The following is a 19,940-nucleotide window of genomic DNA, read 5'->3' on the forward strand; positions in this document are numbered from 1 at the left end:
TCAATGGGGCTCTATGGGGGCTCCTGGGGGTCCTGTGGGTCAGGGCATAGGGGGGCAGCGGGGCCCCCAAGTGGGGATGGGACCCCCACTTAGGGGTCACAGGACCCATATGGGTGATGGGACCCACACTTATGGGTCAGGGGGACCCAGACTTAGGGGTCACAGGACCCACACTTACAGGTGATGGGACCCACACTTACAGGTCACGGGACCCACACTTATGGGTCACGGGACCCACACTTACAGGTCACGGGACTCACACTTATGGGTCACGGGACCCACACTTGCAGGTCACGGGACCCACACTTATGGGTCACGGGACCCACAGCGGGCACCCCAAGGTGCCCCCCAATAAAGCACCCCGAGTCCCAGTTCCACCTGCACCTTTACTGGTGTGCACTCAGACCCATAGGGGATGTGGGGCACCCCATAGCAGACATAGGGCACCCTGTAGGAGACATGGGGCACCCCATAGGAGACATGAGGCGCCCCATACCAGGTGTGGGGCACCCCATAGGAGACGTGGGGCGCCCCATAGCAGTCGCGGCTCCCTCCTCACTTCTTGGCCACTTTAGGCTGCTTGTGCTTGGGGGGGCCCAGCGCAGGCAGATGGGAGTCCACTGTTGGGGGGCAGAAAGAGGCAGTTATGGGGCAGGGGGATCCCACTTGTGGGTCCACCCCCATAGATGCCAGTGCTGGCTCCTACTTGTGGGTCCACCCCATAGATCCCACTTGTGGGTCCGCCCCATAGATCCCACTTGTGGGTACACCCCATAGGTCCCACTTGTGGGTCCGCCCCATAGATCCCACTTGGGGGTCCACCCCATAGGTCCCACTTGTGGGTCCGCCCCATAGGTCCCAGTTACGGGTCCCAGTTGTGGATCCGCCCATAGATCCCAGTTACGGGTCCCAGTTGTGGATCCGCCCCATAGATCCCAGTTACGGGTCCCAGTTGTGGATCCCGCCCCATAGATCCCAGTTACAGGTCCCAGTTTGTGGGTCCGCCCCATAGATCCCAGTTACGGGTCCCAGTTGTGGATCCGCCCCATAGATCCCAGTTACGGGTCCCAGTTGTGGATCCGCCCCATGATCCCAGTTGTGGGTCCCAGTTGTGGATCCGCCCCATAGATCCCAGTTACGGGTCCCAGTTGTGGATCCGCCCCATAGATCCCAGTTACGGGTCCCAGTTGTGGATCCGCCCCATAGATCCCAGTTACAGGTCCCAGTTTGTGGGTCCGCCCATAGATCCCAGTTACGGGTCCCAGTTGTGGATCCGCCCCATAGATCCCAGTTACGGGTCCCAGTTGTGGGTCCGCCCCATAGATCCCAGTTACAGGTCCCAGTTGTGGATCCGCCCCATAGATCCCAGTTACAGGTCCCAGTTGTGGATCCGCCCATAGATCCCAGTTACAGGTCCCAGTTGTGGGTCCGCCCCATAGATCCCAGTTACAGGTCCCAGTTGTGGATCCGCCCCATAGATCCCAGTTACGGGTCCCAGTTGTGGGTCCGCCCCATAGATCCCAGTTACGGGTCCCAGTTGTGGGTCCGCCCCATAGATCCCAGTTGTGGGTCCCAGTTGTGGATCCGCCCCCATAGATCCCAGTTGTGGGTCCCAGTTGTGGATCCGCCCCATAGATCCCAGTTACGGGTCCCAGTTGTGGATCCGCCCCATAGATCCCAGTTGTGGGTCCCAGTTGTGGGTCCGCCCCATAGATCCCAGTTGTGGGTCCCAGTTGTGGGTCCGCCCCACAGGTACCGGTGATGGGCGGGCGCTTGTACTGGGCGCTGCGCAGGTGCTCCTCGACGAGGCGCGGCGTGACGCAGATCACGTGCTGCCCCTTCCAGTACTTGACCATGTTGAGCGACTGCAGCGTGCTGATGATGTCACTCTGCGTGATGCTGGTCATCTGACTGCGGGGACACGTGACCGCGCTGGGACCGGGCTGGGCCCGGGAAGGGACCGGGAGGGGCCCGGGAATGGATTGGGATTGAACTGGGAATGCATTGGGAATGAACTGGGAATGAACTGGGAATGAACTGGGAATGGATTGGAAATGGATTGGGATTGAACTGGGAATGGATTGGGAATGAACTGGGATTGAACTGGGAATGGGTTGGGATTGAACTGGGAATGGATTGGGATTGAACTGGGATTGAACTGGGAATGGGTTGGGATTGAACTGAGAATGCATTGGGAATGAACTGGGAATGAACTGGGAATGAACTGGGAATGGATTGGGATGGACTGGGAGGCTGGACTGGGAATGGAACAGGAATGAATTGGGATGGAACTGGGATGCACTGGGATGTAATGGATGTTACTGGGATGCAATAAACGCTACTGGGCTGTTGTTAGGCTGGTACCAGTCTGTACTGCTCTGTTACTGGTTTATACTGGTTTATGTTGCTCTGTTACTGGTTTATACTGGTCCCTCTGGTTTATGCTGCCCTGTTACTGGTTTATACTGGGCCATACTGGTCTATACTGGTCTGTACTGCTTTGTACTGGTTTATACTGGTTTCTACTGGTCCGTACTGGTTTATACTGGTTTCTTACCGGTCTGTATTGGTTTATACTGTTTCTACTGCTCCGTACTGGTTTATACTGGTTCATACTGGTCTGTACTGGTTTCTACTGGTCCGTACTGGTTTATACTGGTTTCTACTGGTCCGTACTGGTTTTATCTGGTTTCTACTGCTCCGTACTGGTTTATACTGGTTCATACTGGTCTGTACTGGTTTCTACTGGTCCGTACTGGTTTATACTGGTTTCTACTGGTCCGTACTGGTTTATACTGGTTTCTACTGCTCCGTACTGGTTTATACTGGTTCATACTGGTTTCTACTGCTCCGTACTGGTTTATACTGGTTTATACTGGTCTGTACTGGTTCATACTGGTTCCTACTGGTCGGTGCCGGTGCGTACCTGAGGTCCTTGATGGAGAGGGTGCCGCGGAAGTCGCGCAGGATCTCGAGGAGCACCCAGGACCAGTAACTGCGGTAACTGAGCTTGCCCAGGTCCGAGAGCGGCTTCTCCGGGGAGCCCACGGTGCTCTCACAGCTTGGACAGCTCATAGCCTGCAATGGGGCAAGGGGGCAAGGGGGGTAATGGGGGCAATGGGGGCAATGGGGGCAATGGGGGCAATGGGGGCAATGGGGGCAATGGGGGGAATGGGGGCAATGGGGGCAATGGGGGCAATGGGGCAAGGGGGCAATGGGGCAATGGGGGCAATGGGGGTAATGGGGGGCAATGGGGCAATGGGGGCAATGGGGGCAATGGGGGCAATGGGGTAATGGGGGCAATGGGGGCAATGGGGGCAATGGGGGCAATGGGGCAATGGGGCAATGGGGGCAATGGGGGTAATGGGGGGCAATGGGGGCAATGGGGGCAATGGGGGCAATGGGGGGCAAATGGGGGCAATGGGGGCAATGGGGGCAATGGGGGGGCAATGGGGGCAATGGGAGTCAATGGGATCAATGGGAGTCAATGGGGGGCAATGGGAATGGGGCTGGAGTGGGCGTGGAGATGGGAATACCGATAGGAATGATGATGGGAATGGGAATGCCAACGGCAACAGGGGTGAGGATGGCCATAGGAACGGGGACACCAACGGGAATGGGGCTGGGACACCCATGGGAATGGGAACGCCAGCGGGAATGGGACTGGGAGTGTCCATGGCAAAGGGAATGGGGATGGGGATGGGATGGGAATGGGGATGGGAATGGGAATGGGAATGGGAATGGGATGGGGATGGGATGGGGATGGGATGGGGATGGGATGGGGATGGGATGGGGATGGGATGGGAATGGGAATGGGGATGGGGATGGGGATGGGATGGGGATGGGATGGGGATGGGAATGGGGATGGGATGGGATGGGGATGGGGATGGGGATGGGATGGGATGGGAATGGGGATGGGATGGGGATGGGATGGGGATGGGATAGGGATGGGATGGGAATGGGAATGGGGATGGGGATGGGATGGGGATGGGGATGGGATGGGGATGGGATGGGGATGGGATGGGGATGGGGATGGGATGGGGATGGGATGGGGATGGGATGGGGATGGGAATGGGGTTGGGAATGGGGCTGGGGCTGGGGGGGCCACGCACTGAAGGCGATGAGGAATTTGCCGTAGCCGCGGCGCTGGTAGGGCGGCAGCGTCAGGATGCAGGCGACGTTGTTCCCGTCCGGAGACTCCTTCTCCTGCGGGGGGGGAACACGTGAGCGGGAATGACACGGGAATAACATGGGAATGACACGGGAATAACATGGGAATGACACGGGAATAACATGGGAATGACATGGGAATAACACGGGAATAACATGGGAATAACATGGGAGTGACATGGGAATAACATGGGAATGACATGGGAATGACATGGGAATGACACGGGAATAACATGGGAATAACACAGGAATAACATGGGAATGACACGGGAATAACACGGGAATAACATGGGAATGACACAGGAATAACATGGGAATGATATGGGAATAACATGGGAATGACATGGGAATGACATGGGAATGACATGGGAATAACGCGGCAATAACATGGGAATGACATGGGAGTGACACGGGAATGACATGGGACTAACATGGGAATGACACAGGAATAACATGGGAATAACATGGGAATGACACGGGAATAACATGGGAATGACACTGGAATAACATGGGAATAACACAGGAATGACACGGGAATAACATGGGAGTGACACGGGAATAACATGGGAATGACATGCGAATGACATGGGAATGACATGGGAATAACGCGGCAATAACATGGGAATGACACGGGAATAACATGGGAATGACATGGGAATGACACGGGAATAACATGGGAATGACACGGGAATGACACGGGAATAACATGGGAATGACACGGGAATGACACGGGAAAAACATGGGAATAACATGGGAATGACACGGGAATAACATGGGAATGACACGGGAATAACATGGGAATAACATGGGAATGACACGGGAATAACATGGGAATGACACGGGAATAACATGGGAATGACACGGGAATAACATGGGAATAACATGGGAATGACACGGGAATAACATGGGAATGACACGGGAATAACATGGGAATGACACGGGAATAACATGGGAATAACATGGGAATGACACGGGAATAACATGGGAGTGACACGGGAACGCCATGGGAATAACACAGGAACGACACGGGACCGCCCCGGGAAGCACAGGGGACGGCTGCGGGATTCCCACCTTGGAGAAGTAGCCGACGATGTGGGCGCCGTCGCGGTCGACCTCGGTGAGCAGGTAGAAGACGAAGGGCTCCACGTCGAAGTACAGGGTCTTGTGGTCCAGGAAGAGCTTGGCCAGCAGGCACAGGTTCTGGCAGTAGATCTGCGTGACGTCACGGCTGACGTCAGCGTGACGTCACGGCTGACGTCAGCGCCGCCGCCCCTGCCCATTGGCCCTTACCTTGTGGTCTTTGCCGTCCACCTCGTACACGGAGATGTTGCCCTTGCGGTAAATCTCCCGGCCCGGCGGCTGGCGCCACTGGCATTGGCCCTGCGGGGGGGAGGCACGGAACACGCGTGCGACGCGCACAGAACACACGTGTGACAGGTATGGAACATGTACGGAACACGCGTGCGACGCGCACAGAACACACGTGTGACAGGTATGGAACATGTACGGAACACGCGTGTGACGCGCACAGAACACACGTGTGACAGGTATGGAACATGTACGGAACACGCGTGCGACGCGCACAGAACACGTGTGACAGGTATGGAACATGTACGGAACACGCGTGCGACGCGCACAGAACACGTGTGACAGGTATGGAACATGTACGGAACACGCGTGCGACACGCACAGAACACGTGTGACAGGTATGGAACATGTACGGAACACGCGTGCGACGCGCACAGAACACACGTGTGACAGGTATGAAACATGTACGGAACACGCGTGCGACGCGCACAGAACACACGTGTGACAGGTATGGAACATGTACGGAACACGCGTGCGACACGCACAGAACACGCGTGTGACAGGTATGGAACATGTACGGAACACGCGTGCGACGCGCACAGAACACACGTGTGACAGGTATGAAACATGTACGGAACACGCGTGCGACGCGCACAGAACACACGTGTGACAGGTATGGAACATGTACGGAACACGCGTGCGACACGCACAGAACACGCGTGTGACAGGTATGGAACATGTACGGAACACGCGTGCGACGCGCACAGAACACACGTGTGACAGGTATGGAACATGTACGGAACACGCGTGCGACGCGCACAGAACACACGTGTGACAGGTATGGAACATGTACGGAACACGCGTGCGACGCGCACAGAACACACGTGTGACATGTACGGAACACACATGTAACATGTCTGGAACAGGTGTGTAACACGTACGGAACATGTACAGAACACACGTGTAACATGTACGGAACACGCGTGTAACATGTACAGAACACACATGTAACATGTATGGAACAGGTGTGTGACATGTATGGAACACATGTGTAACATGTGCAGAACACACATGTAACAGGTATGGAACACACGTGTAACATGTACAGAACACATGTAACAGGTATGGAACAGGTGTGTGACGAGTATGGAACACGCGTGTAAGATGTATGGAACATGCGTGTAACACGTAGGGAACATACATGTAACATGTATGGAGCATACGTGTAACACATATGGAACGTATACGGAACACACGTGTAACATATATGGAACACGTGTGCAACATGTATGGAACACACACTGAACGCATGTGTACCATGAATGGAACAGGTGTGTAACATGTACAGAACACACATGTAACGCGTGATTAAAATGTAACATGTACGGAACGCATCCGTAACGTACGGAACACGTGTGTAACACACATGTAACGTGCATGTAATGCCTGTAACATGCACGCACACGTGCGTAATACATATACAACACCCGCATGTAAGCTGTCTGCTACACGCAGTCCACGCTACGCTAGACGCATGTTACACGCGTGTTCCATGTATGTGGCAGGCGTGTTCCCTACCAGGTGCAGGCGGAAGGAGCGCTCGTACTTCATGTACTTGAGGCAGAACTCGCAGATCCAGAGCTTGGGCTGCTTCCCATAATCCTCCGGGAAGGGCGAGAAGTACCAGGCGTCGATCTCAAAGTGCCCGATGTGGATCTTGTCCACGTACTTCACCTTGGTGATCTGCGGCACGCGGAGACCCGCGGTGACACGGGATAACATGCGATAACATGGGGTAACACGGGGTAACACGGGATAACATGCGATAACATGGGGTAACGTGGGATAACACGGGGGTAACACGCGGTAACACGGGGTAACATGGGGTAACACGGGATAACATGCGATAACATGGGGTAACACGCGGTAACACAGGGTAACATGGGATAACACGGGATAACATGCGGTAACATGGGGTAACATGGGATAACACGGGGTAATGTGGGATAACATGGGGTAACATGGGAAAACATGGGGTAACACGGGATAACACTGGATAACACGGATAACACGGGATAACATGGGGTAACACGGGATAACATGGATAACATGGGATAACACCAGATAACACGGGAGAACACGGGAGAACACAGATAACATGGGATAACACGGGATAACATGGATAACATGGGATAACACGGGATAACATGGGATAACATGGGATAACACAACACGGATAACATGGGATAACACGGGATAACAACACGGGATAACACGGATAACATGGGATAACATGGGATAACACGGGATAACACGGGATAACACAACACGGGAGAACACGGGAGAACACGGGAGAACACGGATAACATGGGATAACACGGATAACACGGGATAACACGGATAACACGGGAGAACACGGGAGAACATGGGAGAACACGGGGCTCCATCGGGATAAAGCCTTGGGAAGCCCCTTGGGGTCACTCACGGCCTCGTGCTCCTTCTCCAGCGCTGCTGTGGTGGGATCCATCTCGGCGTAGGTCTGCAAAGGGCACCCACAGAGGACCAGGAAGGACCAGGAAGGACCGGTAAGGACCAGTAGCACCGCAGCAGCCCCACAAAGACCCTCCCAGTCCACCCCAGTCCCTCCCAGTCCATCCCAATCCCACCCCAGTCCCATCCCAATCCCATCCCAGTCCCGCCCAGTCCATCCCAATCCCATCCCAGTCCCTCCCAGTCCATCCCAATCCCATCCCAGTCCCTCCCAGTCCATCCCAATCCCATCCCAATCCCATCCCAGTCCCTCCCAGTCCCTCCCAGTCCATCCCAATCCCATCCCAGTCCCTCCCAGTCCATCCCAGTCCATCCCAGTCCCATCCCAATCCCATCCCAGTCCATCCCAGTCCCATCCCAATCCCATCCCAATCCCATCCCAGTCCCTCCCAGTCCATCCCAGTCCCATCCCAGGCCCCCCCATCACCTTCTGCACGTGGTTGATCTCATCGTGGCGCCTCTTCTGGTTCCGGGTCAGTTTCCGCTCTGGCTCCGCCCCCCCGGGCCCAGGCCCCGCCCCCCCGGGCCCAGGCCCCGCCCCCGGGCTCCGGCTGCCCCCAGCCCGGGCCAATCGGCACCGAGGAACCCACTCATCCAGGCGGCGATTGACTGCAATGGGGCAATGGGGGCAATGGGGGCAATGGGGGTAATGGGGGTAATGGGGGTAATGGGGGTAATGGGGGTAATGGGGGGAATGGGGGGAATGGGGGCAATGGGGCAATGGGGGTAATGGGGGCAATGGGGGCAATGGGGGGAATGGGGGCAATGGGGGTAATGGGGGTAATGGGGGTAATGGGGGGAATGGGGGCAATGGGGCAATGGGGGTAATGGGGGCAATGGGGGCAATGGGGGGAATGGGGGCAATGGGGGCAATGGGGCAATGGGGGGCAATGGGGGCAATGGGGGCAATGGGGGCAACGGGGGCAATGGGGGCAACGGGGGCAATGTGGCAACGGGGGCAATGGGGCAATGGGGGTAATGGGGGGCAATGGGGCAATGGGGGTAATGGGGGGCAATGGGGCAATGGGGCAATGGGGACAATGGGGACAATGGGGGCAATGGAGGTAATGGGGGCAATGGGGGCAATGGGGGCAATGGAGGAAATGGGGGTAATGGGGGCAATGGGGCAATGGGGACAATGGGGACAATGGGGGCAATGGGGGCAATGGGGGCAATGGAGGAAATGGGGGTAATGGGGGCAATGGGGCAATGGGGGCAATGGGGCACCAGTCCATCCCAGTCCATCCCAGTCCATCCCAGTCCATCCCAGTGCACCCCAGTACTCACAGCCCACATAGTGCACATAGAACTCCTCCCGCGCCTCCTGCTCGTTCAGGCGGGACTGGATCACCTCGGCCGAGTCTGCACCAGTATGGACCAGTATGGACCAGTATGAACCAGTATGGACCAGTATGGACCGGTATGGACCAATAGGGGCCAGTATACCCAGACCCCCCATAGCCCCCACATAGCCCCCCATAGACCCCCACAGACCCCCCATAGCCCCCCTAGACCCCCCTAGACCCCCCATAGACCCCCCATAGCCCCCCCATAGCCCCCCATAGCCCCCATAGCCCCCCCATAGCCCCCCATAGCCCCCATAGCCCCCCCATAGACCCCCATAGCCCCCATAGCCCCCCATAGCCCCCATAGCCCCCCCATAGCCCCCCCATAGCCCCCCCATAGCCCCCATAGCCCCCCCATAGACCCCCATAGCCCCCCCATAGCCCCCCCATAGCCCCCATAGCCCCCCCATAGCCCCCCCATAGCCCCCATAGCCCCCCCATAGCCCCCATAGCCCCCCCATAGCCCCCATAGCCCCCATAGCCCCCCCATAGCCCCCCCATAGCCCCCATAGCCCCCCATAGCCCCCCCATAGCCCCCCATAGCCCCCATAGACCCCATAGCCCCCATAGCCCCCATAGCCCCCATAGACCCCCATAGCCCCCATAGCCCCCCCATAGCCCCCCATAGCCCCCCCATAGCCCCCCCATAGCCCCCCCATAGCCCCCCATAGCCCCCCATAGCCCCCCATAGCCCCCATAGCCCCCATAGCCCCCCCATAGCCACCATAGCCCCCCCATAGCCCCCCCATAGCCCCCATGCCCCCCCATAGCCCCCCCATAGCCCCCATAGCCCCCCCATAGCCCCCATAGCCCCCCCATAGCCCCCCCATAGCCCCCATAGCCCCCCCATAGCCCCCATAGCCCCCCCATAGCCCCCATAGCCCCCATAGACCCCCCATAGCCCCCCATAGCCCCCATAGCCCCCATGGCCCCCATGCTCACGCCAGCTCCCGTCCCCCCGCCGGCACAGGTAGGTCTCGCCGATCTCCACCGGCACCTCCCGTGGGGCCGGGCCCGGGGCGGAAGCGGAAGCACCGGGGGCCGCTTCCTCCCCGCTTCCGCTTCCGCTTCCGCTTCCGGTTCCTCCCGTTCCCGCCGGCGGCTCCAGGGCCGGGCTCCCGAGCGGCGGAGCCGGTGTGGCGGCGCCGTCCGCCATGTTGGGAATGGCGGAAGTGACGTCAGACGCGCGACGGAAAAGGCGGGGAGGAGGGCGGGGATTGGGTGTTGCTAGGAGACGGGGAAGGGCGACGCCTGGTGGGGAGGGCGGGTATCGCATAGGGACCCATAGGGACCCATAGAGACCCATAGAGACCCCATAGAGACCCATAGAGACCCCATAGAGACCCATAGAGACCCATAGAGACCCATAGAGACCCATAGAGACCCATAGAGACCAATAGAGCCCCATAGGGACCCATAGAGACCCATAGAGACCCCATAGAGACCCATAGAGACCCCATAGAGACCCATAGAGACCCAATAGAGACCCCATAGGGACCCATAGAGACCCATAGAGACCCAATAGAGACCCCATAGAGACCCCATAGAGACCCATAGAGACCCCATAGAGACCCCATAGAGACCCATAGAGACCCCATAGAGACCCCATAGGGACCCATAAGGACTCATAGAGACCCATAGAGACCCCATAGAGACCCCATAGAGACCCATAGAGACCCATAGAGACCCCATAGAGACCCATAGAGACCCATAGGGACCCATAGAGACCCATAGAGACCCATAGAGACCCAATAGAGACCCCATAGGGACCCATAGAGACCCATAGAGACCCATAGAGACCCATAGAGACCCCATAGAGCCCCCATAGAGACCCATAGAGACCCCATAGAGACCCCATAGGGACCCATAAGGACTCATAGAGACCCATAGAGACCCCATAGAGCCCCCATAGAGACCCATAGAGACCCCATAGAGACCCCATAGGGACCCATAAGGACTCATAGAGACCCATAGAGACCCCATAGAGACCCCATAGAGACCCATAGAGACCCATAGAGACCCATAGAGACCCCATAGAGACCCATAGAGACCCATAGGGACCCATAGAGACCCATAGAGACCCATAGAGACCCAATAGAGACCCCATAGAGACCCCATAGGGACCCATAGAGACCCATAGAGACCCATAGAGACCCATAGAGACCCCATAGAGACCCCATAGGGACCCATAAGGACTCATAGAGACCCATAGAGACCCCATAGAGCCCCCATAGAGACCCATAGAGACCCCATAGAGACCCCATAGGGAACCATAAGGACTCATAGAGACCCATAGAGACCCCATAGAGACCCCATAGAGACCCATAGAGACCCATAGAGACCCATAGAGACCCCATAGAGACCCCATAGGGACCCATAGAGACCCATAGGGACCCATAGAGACCCATAGAGACCCAATAGAGACCCCATAGAGACCCCATAGAAACCCATAGAGACCCATAGGGACCCATAGGGACCCATAGGGACCCCATAGAGCCCCATAGAGCCCCATAGAGACCCATAGAGACCCATAGAGACCCATAGAGACCCCATAGAGACCCATAGAGACCCATAGAGACCCCATAGAGACCCCATAGAGACCCATAGAGACCCCATAGAGACCCCATAGGGACCCATAAGGACTCATAGAGACTCATAGAGACCCCATAGAGACCCCATAGAGACCCATAGAGACCCATAGGGACCCATAGGGACCCATAGGGACTCCATAGAGCCCCATAGAGACCCATAGAGACCCATAGAGACCCATAGAGACCCCATAGAGACCCCATAGAGACCCATAGAGACCCCATAGAGACCCATAGGGACCCATAGGGACCCATAGGGACTCCATAGAGCCCCATAGAGACCCATAGAGACCCATAGAGACCCATAGAGACCCCATAGAGACCCCATAGAGACCCATAGAGACCCATAGAGACCCCATAGAGACCCATAGAGACCCCATAGAGACCCCATAGGGACCCATAGGGACCCATAGAGACCCATAGAGACCCCATAGAGACCCATAGAGACCTCATAGAGCCCCATAGAGCCCACATCCCACCCCATAGAGCCCCATAGGGACCCATAAAGACCCACAGGCCCCATATCCTGCCCCACAGAGACCCACAGAGACCATATCCTGCCCCACAGATAACCACGGTCTGTATTGAGCTCAATGCATTGCCACCGATGTGGGGCAGGATGTGGGGCACCGCCACCCCCCCGCCCCATAGCGGCCCCATAGATGGGGTCTATTGGGGGTCCTCATTGGGGGTCTCCATTAACTCCTTGTAGCGGCGCCGGAAGAAGCCGATCTATGGGGCGGGGGGGGGCAGAGGGAGTGAGGGATCTGCCCCATAGAGACCCATAGAGACCAATAGAGACCCATAGAGACCCATAGAGACCCATAGAGACCCATAGAGACCCATAGAGACCAATAGAGACCCCATAGAGACCCATAGAGACCCCATAGAGACCCCATAGAGACCCCATAGAGACCCATAGAGACCCCATAGAGACCCATAGAGACCCATAGAGACCCCATAGAGACCCATAGAGACCCATAGAGACCCCACAGAGACCCATAGAGACCCATAGAGACCCATAGAGACCCATAGAGACCCCACAGAGACCCCATAGAGACCCATAGAGACCCCATAGAGACCCATAGAGACCCATAGAGACCCCACAGAGACCCATAGAGACCCATAGAGACCCATAGAGACCCATAGAGACCCCATAGAGACCCATAGAGACCCATAGAGACCCCATAGAGACCCCATAGAGACCCATAAAGACCCCATAGAGACCCATAGAGACCCATAGAGACCCATGGAGACCCCATAGAGACCCATAGAGACCCATAGAGACCCCACAGAGACCCATAGAGACCCATAGAGACCCCATAGAGACCCCATAGAGACCCATAGAGACCCATAGAGACCCATAGAGACCCCATAGAGACCCATAGAGACCCAAAGAGACCCATAGAGACCCATAGAGACCACATAGAGACCCATAGAGACCCCATAGAGACCCCATAGAGACCCATAGAGACCCATAGAGACCCCATAGAGACCCCATAGAGACCCCATAGAGACCCCATAGAGACCTCATAGAGACCCCATAGAGACCCCATAGAGACCCATAGAGACCCCATAGAGACCCATAGAGACCCATAGAGACCCCATAGAGACCCCATAGAGACCCATAGAGACCCCATAGAGACCCCTAGAGACCCCATAGAGACCTCATAGAGACCCCATAGAGACCCCCTAGAGACCCATAGAGACCCCCTAGAGACCCCATAGAGACCTCATAGAGACCCCATAGAGACCCCATAGAGACCCATAGAGACCCATAGAGACCCCATAGAGACCCATAGAGACCCAAAGAGACCCCATAGAGACCCATAGAGACCCATAGAGACCCCATAGAGCCCCAGAGAGCCCCATAGAGACCCCATAGAGACCCATAGAGACCCCATAGAGACCTCATAGAGACCCCATAGAGACCCCATAGAGACCCATAGAGACCCCATAGAGACCCCATAGAGACCCATAGAGACCCCATAGAGACCCCATAGAGACCCCATAGAGACCCATAGAGACCCATAGAGACCCCATAGAGACCTCATAGAGACCCCATAGAGACCCCATAGAGACCCCATAGAGACCCATAGAGACCCCATAGAGACTCCATAGAGACCCATAGAGACCCCATAGAGACCCCATAGAGACCCATAGAGACCCCATAGAGACCCCATAGAGACCCATAGAGCCCCACAGATGGGGCCCGACCCCTGAAGCCTGCCCCATAGCGCACCTTGTAGAGCCCCACAGAGAGCAGCGCCAGGAGCAGGAGCCCCCCCAGGGATCCCCCCACGATGTGGGGCAGGAGGTTGGGGGGCTCCGAGAGCTCCAGCTCGGTCTGGAGCTGGGGGGCAGAGACAGGGGGATGTGGGGCTGCCCCATAGAGACCCCATAGAGACCCATAGGGACCCGTAGAGACCCATAGAGACCCCATAGAGACCCATAGAGACCCCATAGAGACGCCATAGAGACCCATAGAGACCCATAGAGACCCATAGAGACCCATAGAGACCCCACAGAGACCCCATAGAGACCCATAGGGACCCATAGAGACCCCATAGAGCCCCATAGAGACCCATAGGGACCCATAGAGCCCCATAGAGACCCCATAGAGACCCCATAGAGACCCATAGGGACCCATAGAGACCCCATAGAGCCCCATAGGGACCCATAGGGACCCATGGGGACCCATAGGGAACCCATAGAGACCCATAGGGACCCATAGGGACCCCATAGAGCCCCATAGAGACCCCATAGAGACCCATAGGGACCCCATAGAGACCCCATAGGGACCCATAGAGACCCATAGAGACCCCATAGAGACCCATAGAGACCCATAGAGACCCATAGGGACCCATAGAGACCCATAGAGACCCCATAGAGACCCATAGGGACCCATAGAGACCCCATAGAGCCCCATAGGGACCCATAGAGACCCCATAGACCTCCCCATAACCCCATTTGCCTCCATTAGCCCGGGGGGGGCGTGTCCTCGGCTGACCCCGCCCCCCGCGGCCCTTTAGCGCCCCCTGCAGGCCGCGCCACAAACCCCTGCCTGCGCCCCCCCTCGCAACCCCATAGAGCCCCATAGAGCCCCATAGACACCCCATAGAGCCCTATAGACACCCCATAGCGCCCCATAGAGCCCCATAGGGCCCCACAGGCCCCCTGCCCCATAGCGCTATGGGGCTCACCTGCAGCTCCTGCTGCCCCCCCACGTTCTGGAACCGCCCCACATCGAAGCTGAGCCAGGCCCGGCTCTGCAGCAGCGCCTTGGGGAGCCCCAGCTGGGGGGAGATGGGGGGCAGAGACCCATAGGAACCCATAGGGACCCATAGAGAACCATAGAGACCCATAGAGACCCATAGAGACCCCATAGAGAACCATAGAGACCCATAGAGACCCCATAGAGACCCATAGAGAACCATAGAGACCCATAGAGACCCATAGAGACCCCATAGAGACCCATAGAGACCCATAGAGACCCCATAGAGACCCATAGAGAACCATAGAGACCCATAGAGACCCATAGAGACCCATAGAGAACCATAGAGACCCATAGAGACCCATAGAGACCCATAGAGAACCATAGAGACCCATAGAGACCCATAGGGACCCATAGGGACCCATAGAGACCCATAGAGACCCATAGAGACCCATAGAGACCCCATAGAGACCCATAGAGACCCCATAGCCCCCCATAGAGACCCATAGAGACCCATAGAGACCCCATAGAGACCCCATAGAGACCCATAAAGACCCCATAGAGACCCATAGAGACCCATAGAGACCCATGGAGACCCCATAGAGACCCATAGAGACCCATAGAGACCCCACAGAGACCCATAGAGACCCATAGAGACCCCATAGAGACCCCATAGAGACCCATAGAGACCCATAGAGACCCATAGAGACCCCATAGAGACCCATAGAGACCCAAAGAGACCCATAGAGACCCATAGAGACCACATAGAGACCCATAGAGACCCCATAGAGACCCCATAGAGACCCATAGAGACCCATAGAGACCCCATAGAGACCCCATAGAGACCCCATAGAGACCCCATAGAGACCTCATAGAGACCCCATAGAGACCCCATAGAGACCCATAGAGACCCCATAGAGACCCATAGAGACCCATAGAGACCCCATAGAGACCCCATAGAGACCCATAGAGACCCCATAGAGACCCCTAGAGACCCCATAGAGACCTCATAGAGACCCCATAGAGACCCCCTAGAGACCCATAGAGACCCCCTAGAGACCCCATAGAGACCTCATAGAGACCCCATAGAGACCCCATAGAGACCCATAGAGACCCATAGAGACCCCATAGAGACCCATAGAGACCCAAAGAGACCCCATAGAGACCCATAGAGACCCATAGAGACCCCATAGAGCCCCAGAGAGCCCCATAGAGACCCCATAGAGACCCATAGAGACCCCATAGAGACCTCATAGAGACCCCATAGAGACCCCATAGAGACCCATAGAGACCCCATAGAGACCCCATAGAGACCCATAGAGACCCCATAGAGACCCCATAGAGACCCCATAGAGACCCATAGAGACCCATAGAGACCCCATAGAGACCTCATAGAGACCCCATAGAGACCCCATAGAGACCCCATAGAGACCCATAGAGACCCCATAGAGACTCCATAGAGACCCATAGAGACCCCATAGAGACCCCATAGAGACCCATAGAGACCCCATAGAGACCCCATAGAGACCCATAGAGCCCCACAGATGGGGCCCGACCCCTGAAGCCTGCCCCATAGCGCACCTTGTAGAGCCCCACAGAGAGCAGCGCCAGGAGCAGGAGCCCCCCCAGGGATCCCCCCACGATGTGGGGCAGGAGGTTGGGGGGCTCCGAGAGCTCCAGCTCGGTCTGGAGCTGGGGGGCAGAGACAGGGGGATGTGGGGCTGCCCCATAGAGACCCCATAGAGACCCATAGGGACCCGTAGAGACCCATAGAGACCCCATAGAGACCCATAGAGACCCCATAGAGACGCCATAGAGACCCATAGAGACCCATAGAGACCCATAGAGACCCATAGAGACCCCACAGAGACCCCATAGAGACCCATAGGGACCCATAGAGACCCCATAGAGCCCCATAGAGACCCATAGGGACCCATAGAGCCCCATAGAGACCCCATAGAGACCCCATAGAGACCCATAGGGACCCATAGAGACCCCATAGAGCCCCATAGGGACCCATAGGGACCCATGGGGACCCATAGGGAACCCATAGAGACCCATAGGGACCCATAGGGACCCCATAGAGCCCCATAGAGACCCCATAGAGACCCATAGGGACCCCATAGAGACCCCATAGGGACCCATAGAGACCCATAGAGACCCCATAGAGACCCATAGAGACCCATAGAGACCCATAGGGACCCATAGAGACCCATAGAGACCCCATAGAGACCCATAGGGACCCATAGAGACCCCATAGAGCCCCATAGGGACCCATAGAGACCCCATAGACCTCCCCATAACCCCATTTGCCTCCATTAGCCCGGGGGGGGCGTGTCCTCGGCTGACCCCGCCCCCCGCGGCCCTTTAGCGCCCCCTGCAGGCCGCGCCACAAACCCCTGCCTGCGCCCCCCCTCGCAACCCCATAGAGCCCCATAGAGCCCCATAGACACCCCATAGAGCCCTATAGACACCCCATAGCGCCCCATAGAGCCCCATAGGGCCCCACAGGCCCCCTGCCCCATAGCGCTATGGGGCTCACCTGCAGCTCCTGCTGCCCCCCCACGTTCTGGAACCGCCCCACATCGAAGCTGAGCCAGGCCCGGCTCTGCAGCAGCGCCTTGGGGAGCCCCAGCTGGGGGGAGATGGGGGGCAGAGACCCATAGGAACCCATAGGGACCCATAGAGAACCATAGAGACCCATAGAGACCCATAGAGACCCCATAGAGAACCATAGAGACCCATAGAGACCCATAGAGACCCATAGAGAACCATAGAGACCCATAGAGACCCATAGAGACCCCATAGAGACCCATAGAGACCCATAGAGACCCCATAGAGACCCATAGAGAACCATAGAGACCCATAGAGACCCATAGAGACCCATAGAGAACCATAGAGACCCATAGAGACCCATAGAGACCCATAGAGAACCATAGAGACCCATAGAGACCCATAGGGACCCATAGGGACCCATAGAGACCCATAGAGACCCATAGAGACCCCATAGAGACCCATAGAGACCCCATAGCCCCCCATAGAGACCCATAGAGACCCATAGAGACCCATAGGCCCCCATAGCCCCATTGGCCCCCATTACCCCAGAGGGAGGGGGCGTGTCCTCGGCTGACCCCGCCTCCCGCGGCCCTTTAGCGCCCCCTGCAGGCCGCGCCGCAAACCCCTGCCTGCGCCCCCCCTCGCCACCCAATAGAGCCCCATAGAGCCCCATAGACACCCCATAGAGCCCTATAGACACCCCATAGCGCCCCATAGACACCCCATAGCGCCCCATAGACACCCCATAGACACCCTATAGCGCCCTATAGACCCCCATATCCCACCTCCTTCATCCACCCCATAGCGACTTCCCCCCCGACCCCAAAGCGCAGCACTTGGGGGGGCTCCATGGGGCCCATTTGGCACTGGAGCTCCCGACATGAGGCCACGGCACAGTTCTATGGGGCAGAGATGTGGGGCAGAGCTGGTGGGGCCCATAGAGACACATAGGGACCCATAGATACCCATAGAGACCAATAGAGACCCACAGAGACCCATAGAGACCCATAGGGACCCATAGAGACCCCATAGAGACCCATAGAGACCCATAGAGACCAATAGAGACCCATAGAGACCCATAGAGACCCCATAGAGACCCATAGAGACCCATAGAGACTGATAGAGACCCCATAGAGACCGCATAGAGACCCCATAGAGACCCCATAGAGACCCATAGAGACCCATAGAGACCCCATAGAGCCCCATAGAGACCCCTAGAGACCGATAGAGACCCATAGAGACCCCATAGAGACCCATAGAGACTCATAGAGACCCATAGAGCCCCATAGGGACCCCATAGAGCCCCATAGAGCCCCATAGAGACCCCATAGAGACCCATAGAGACCCCATAGAGACCCATAGAGACCCCATAGAGACCCTATAGAGACCCATAGAGACCCATAGAGACCCATAGAGACCCCATAGAGACCCATAGGGACCCATAGAGACCCATAGAGACCCCATAGAGACCCCATAGAGACCCATAGAGACCCATAGAGACCCCATAGAGACCCATAGAGACCCATAGAGCCCCATAGAGACCCCATAGAGACCCATAGAGACCCATAGAGACCCCATAGAGACCCATAGAGACCCCATAGAGACCCCATAGAGACCCCATAGAGACCCATAGGGACCCATAGAGACCCATAGAGACCCCATAGAGACCCCATAGAGACCCATAGAGACCCATAGAGACCCCATAGAGACCCATAGAGACCCCATAGAGACCCCATAGAGACCCCATAGAGACCCGTAGAGACCCATAGAGACCCCATAGAGCCCCATAGAGCCCCATAGAGACCGATAGAGACCCATAGAGACCCCATAGAGACCCATAGAGACCCATAGAGACCCATAGAGCCCCATAGGGACCCCATAGAGCCCCATAGAGCCCCATAGAGCCCCATAGAGACCCCATAGAGACCCATAGAGACCCCATAGAGCCCCATAGAGACCCCATAGAGACCCCCATGGGCTCTCACCACCAGGGGGCGCTCATGCAGCCTTCGGGTTCCATCCGGGTCCTCCGGGGGGTGCTCGGAGACCGCTCGGCACCGGCTCGGGTCCTATGGGGGGGGCCCATAGGGATGCTCTATAGGGGCCTATGGGGGTCTATGGGGTGTCTATGGGGCGCTATGGGGGTCTATGGGGCGCTATGGGGTGTCTATGGGGTGTCTATGGGGGTCTATGGGGTGTCTATGGGGT

The 19,940-nt window shown here is 57.0% G+C and overlaps 2 protein-coding genes across 6 annotated transcripts in view; both read right to left on the reverse strand.

Moving 5' to 3' along the window:
- KAT8 (lysine acetyltransferase 8) overlaps positions 1–10,656 on the reverse strand; it is a 14,119-nt gene extending 3,463 nt beyond the window's left edge. The window contains exons 1-8 of one of the 2 annotated variants that reach the window (XM_080639818.1): positions 10,317–10,656; positions 9,316–9,390; positions 8,456–8,637; positions 7,964–8,017; positions 7,057–7,221; positions 5,461–5,550; positions 5,242–5,370; positions 4,113–4,206 (exon numbers count right to left, since the gene is read on the reverse strand). In XM_080639818.1, the coding sequence (XP_080495944.1) occupies positions 4,113–4,206; positions 5,242–5,370; positions 5,461–5,550; positions 7,057–7,221; positions 7,964–8,017; positions 8,456–8,637; positions 9,316–9,390; positions 10,317–10,650 (1,123 nt within the window). In that variant the 5' untranslated portion in view covers positions 10,651–10,656. Of the gene's footprint in view, positions 1–4,112; positions 4,207–5,241; positions 5,383–5,460; positions 5,551–7,056; positions 7,222–7,963; positions 8,018–8,455; positions 8,638–9,315; positions 9,391–10,316 lie in introns of both variants that reach the window. The other variant, XM_080639817.1, reaches the window with a different exon arrangement.
- A 1,889-nt stretch (positions 10,657–12,545) lies between these two features.
- Positions 12,546–19,940, reverse strand: part of LOC308232601 (integrin alpha-D-like) — a 32,865-nt gene continuing 25,470 nt past the window's right edge. For all 4 annotated transcript variants that reach the window (XM_080639820.1, XM_080639821.1, XM_080639819.1 and 1 more), the window contains 7 exons: positions 19,718–19,801; positions 18,518–18,631; positions 17,719–17,811; positions 16,758–16,868; positions 15,166–15,258; positions 14,205–14,315; positions 12,546–12,694 (listed from right to left, as the gene is read on the reverse strand). In XM_080639820.1, coding sequence (XP_080495946.1) covers positions 12,632–12,694; positions 14,205–14,315; positions 15,166–15,258; positions 16,758–16,868; positions 17,719–17,811; positions 18,518–18,631; positions 19,718–19,801 — 669 coding nt within the window. In that variant the 3' untranslated portion in view covers positions 12,546–12,631. The remainder of the gene's footprint in view (positions 12,695–14,204; positions 14,316–15,165; positions 15,259–16,757; positions 16,869–17,718; positions 17,812–18,517; positions 18,632–19,717; positions 19,802–19,940) is intronic.

This window comes from Psittacula echo, assembly GCF_963264785.1.
Source record: "Psittacula echo genome assembly, contig: SCAFFOLD_46, whole genome shotgun sequence".
NCBI lineage: Eukaryota > Metazoa > Chordata > Aves > Psittaciformes > Psittacidae > Psittacula > Psittacula echo.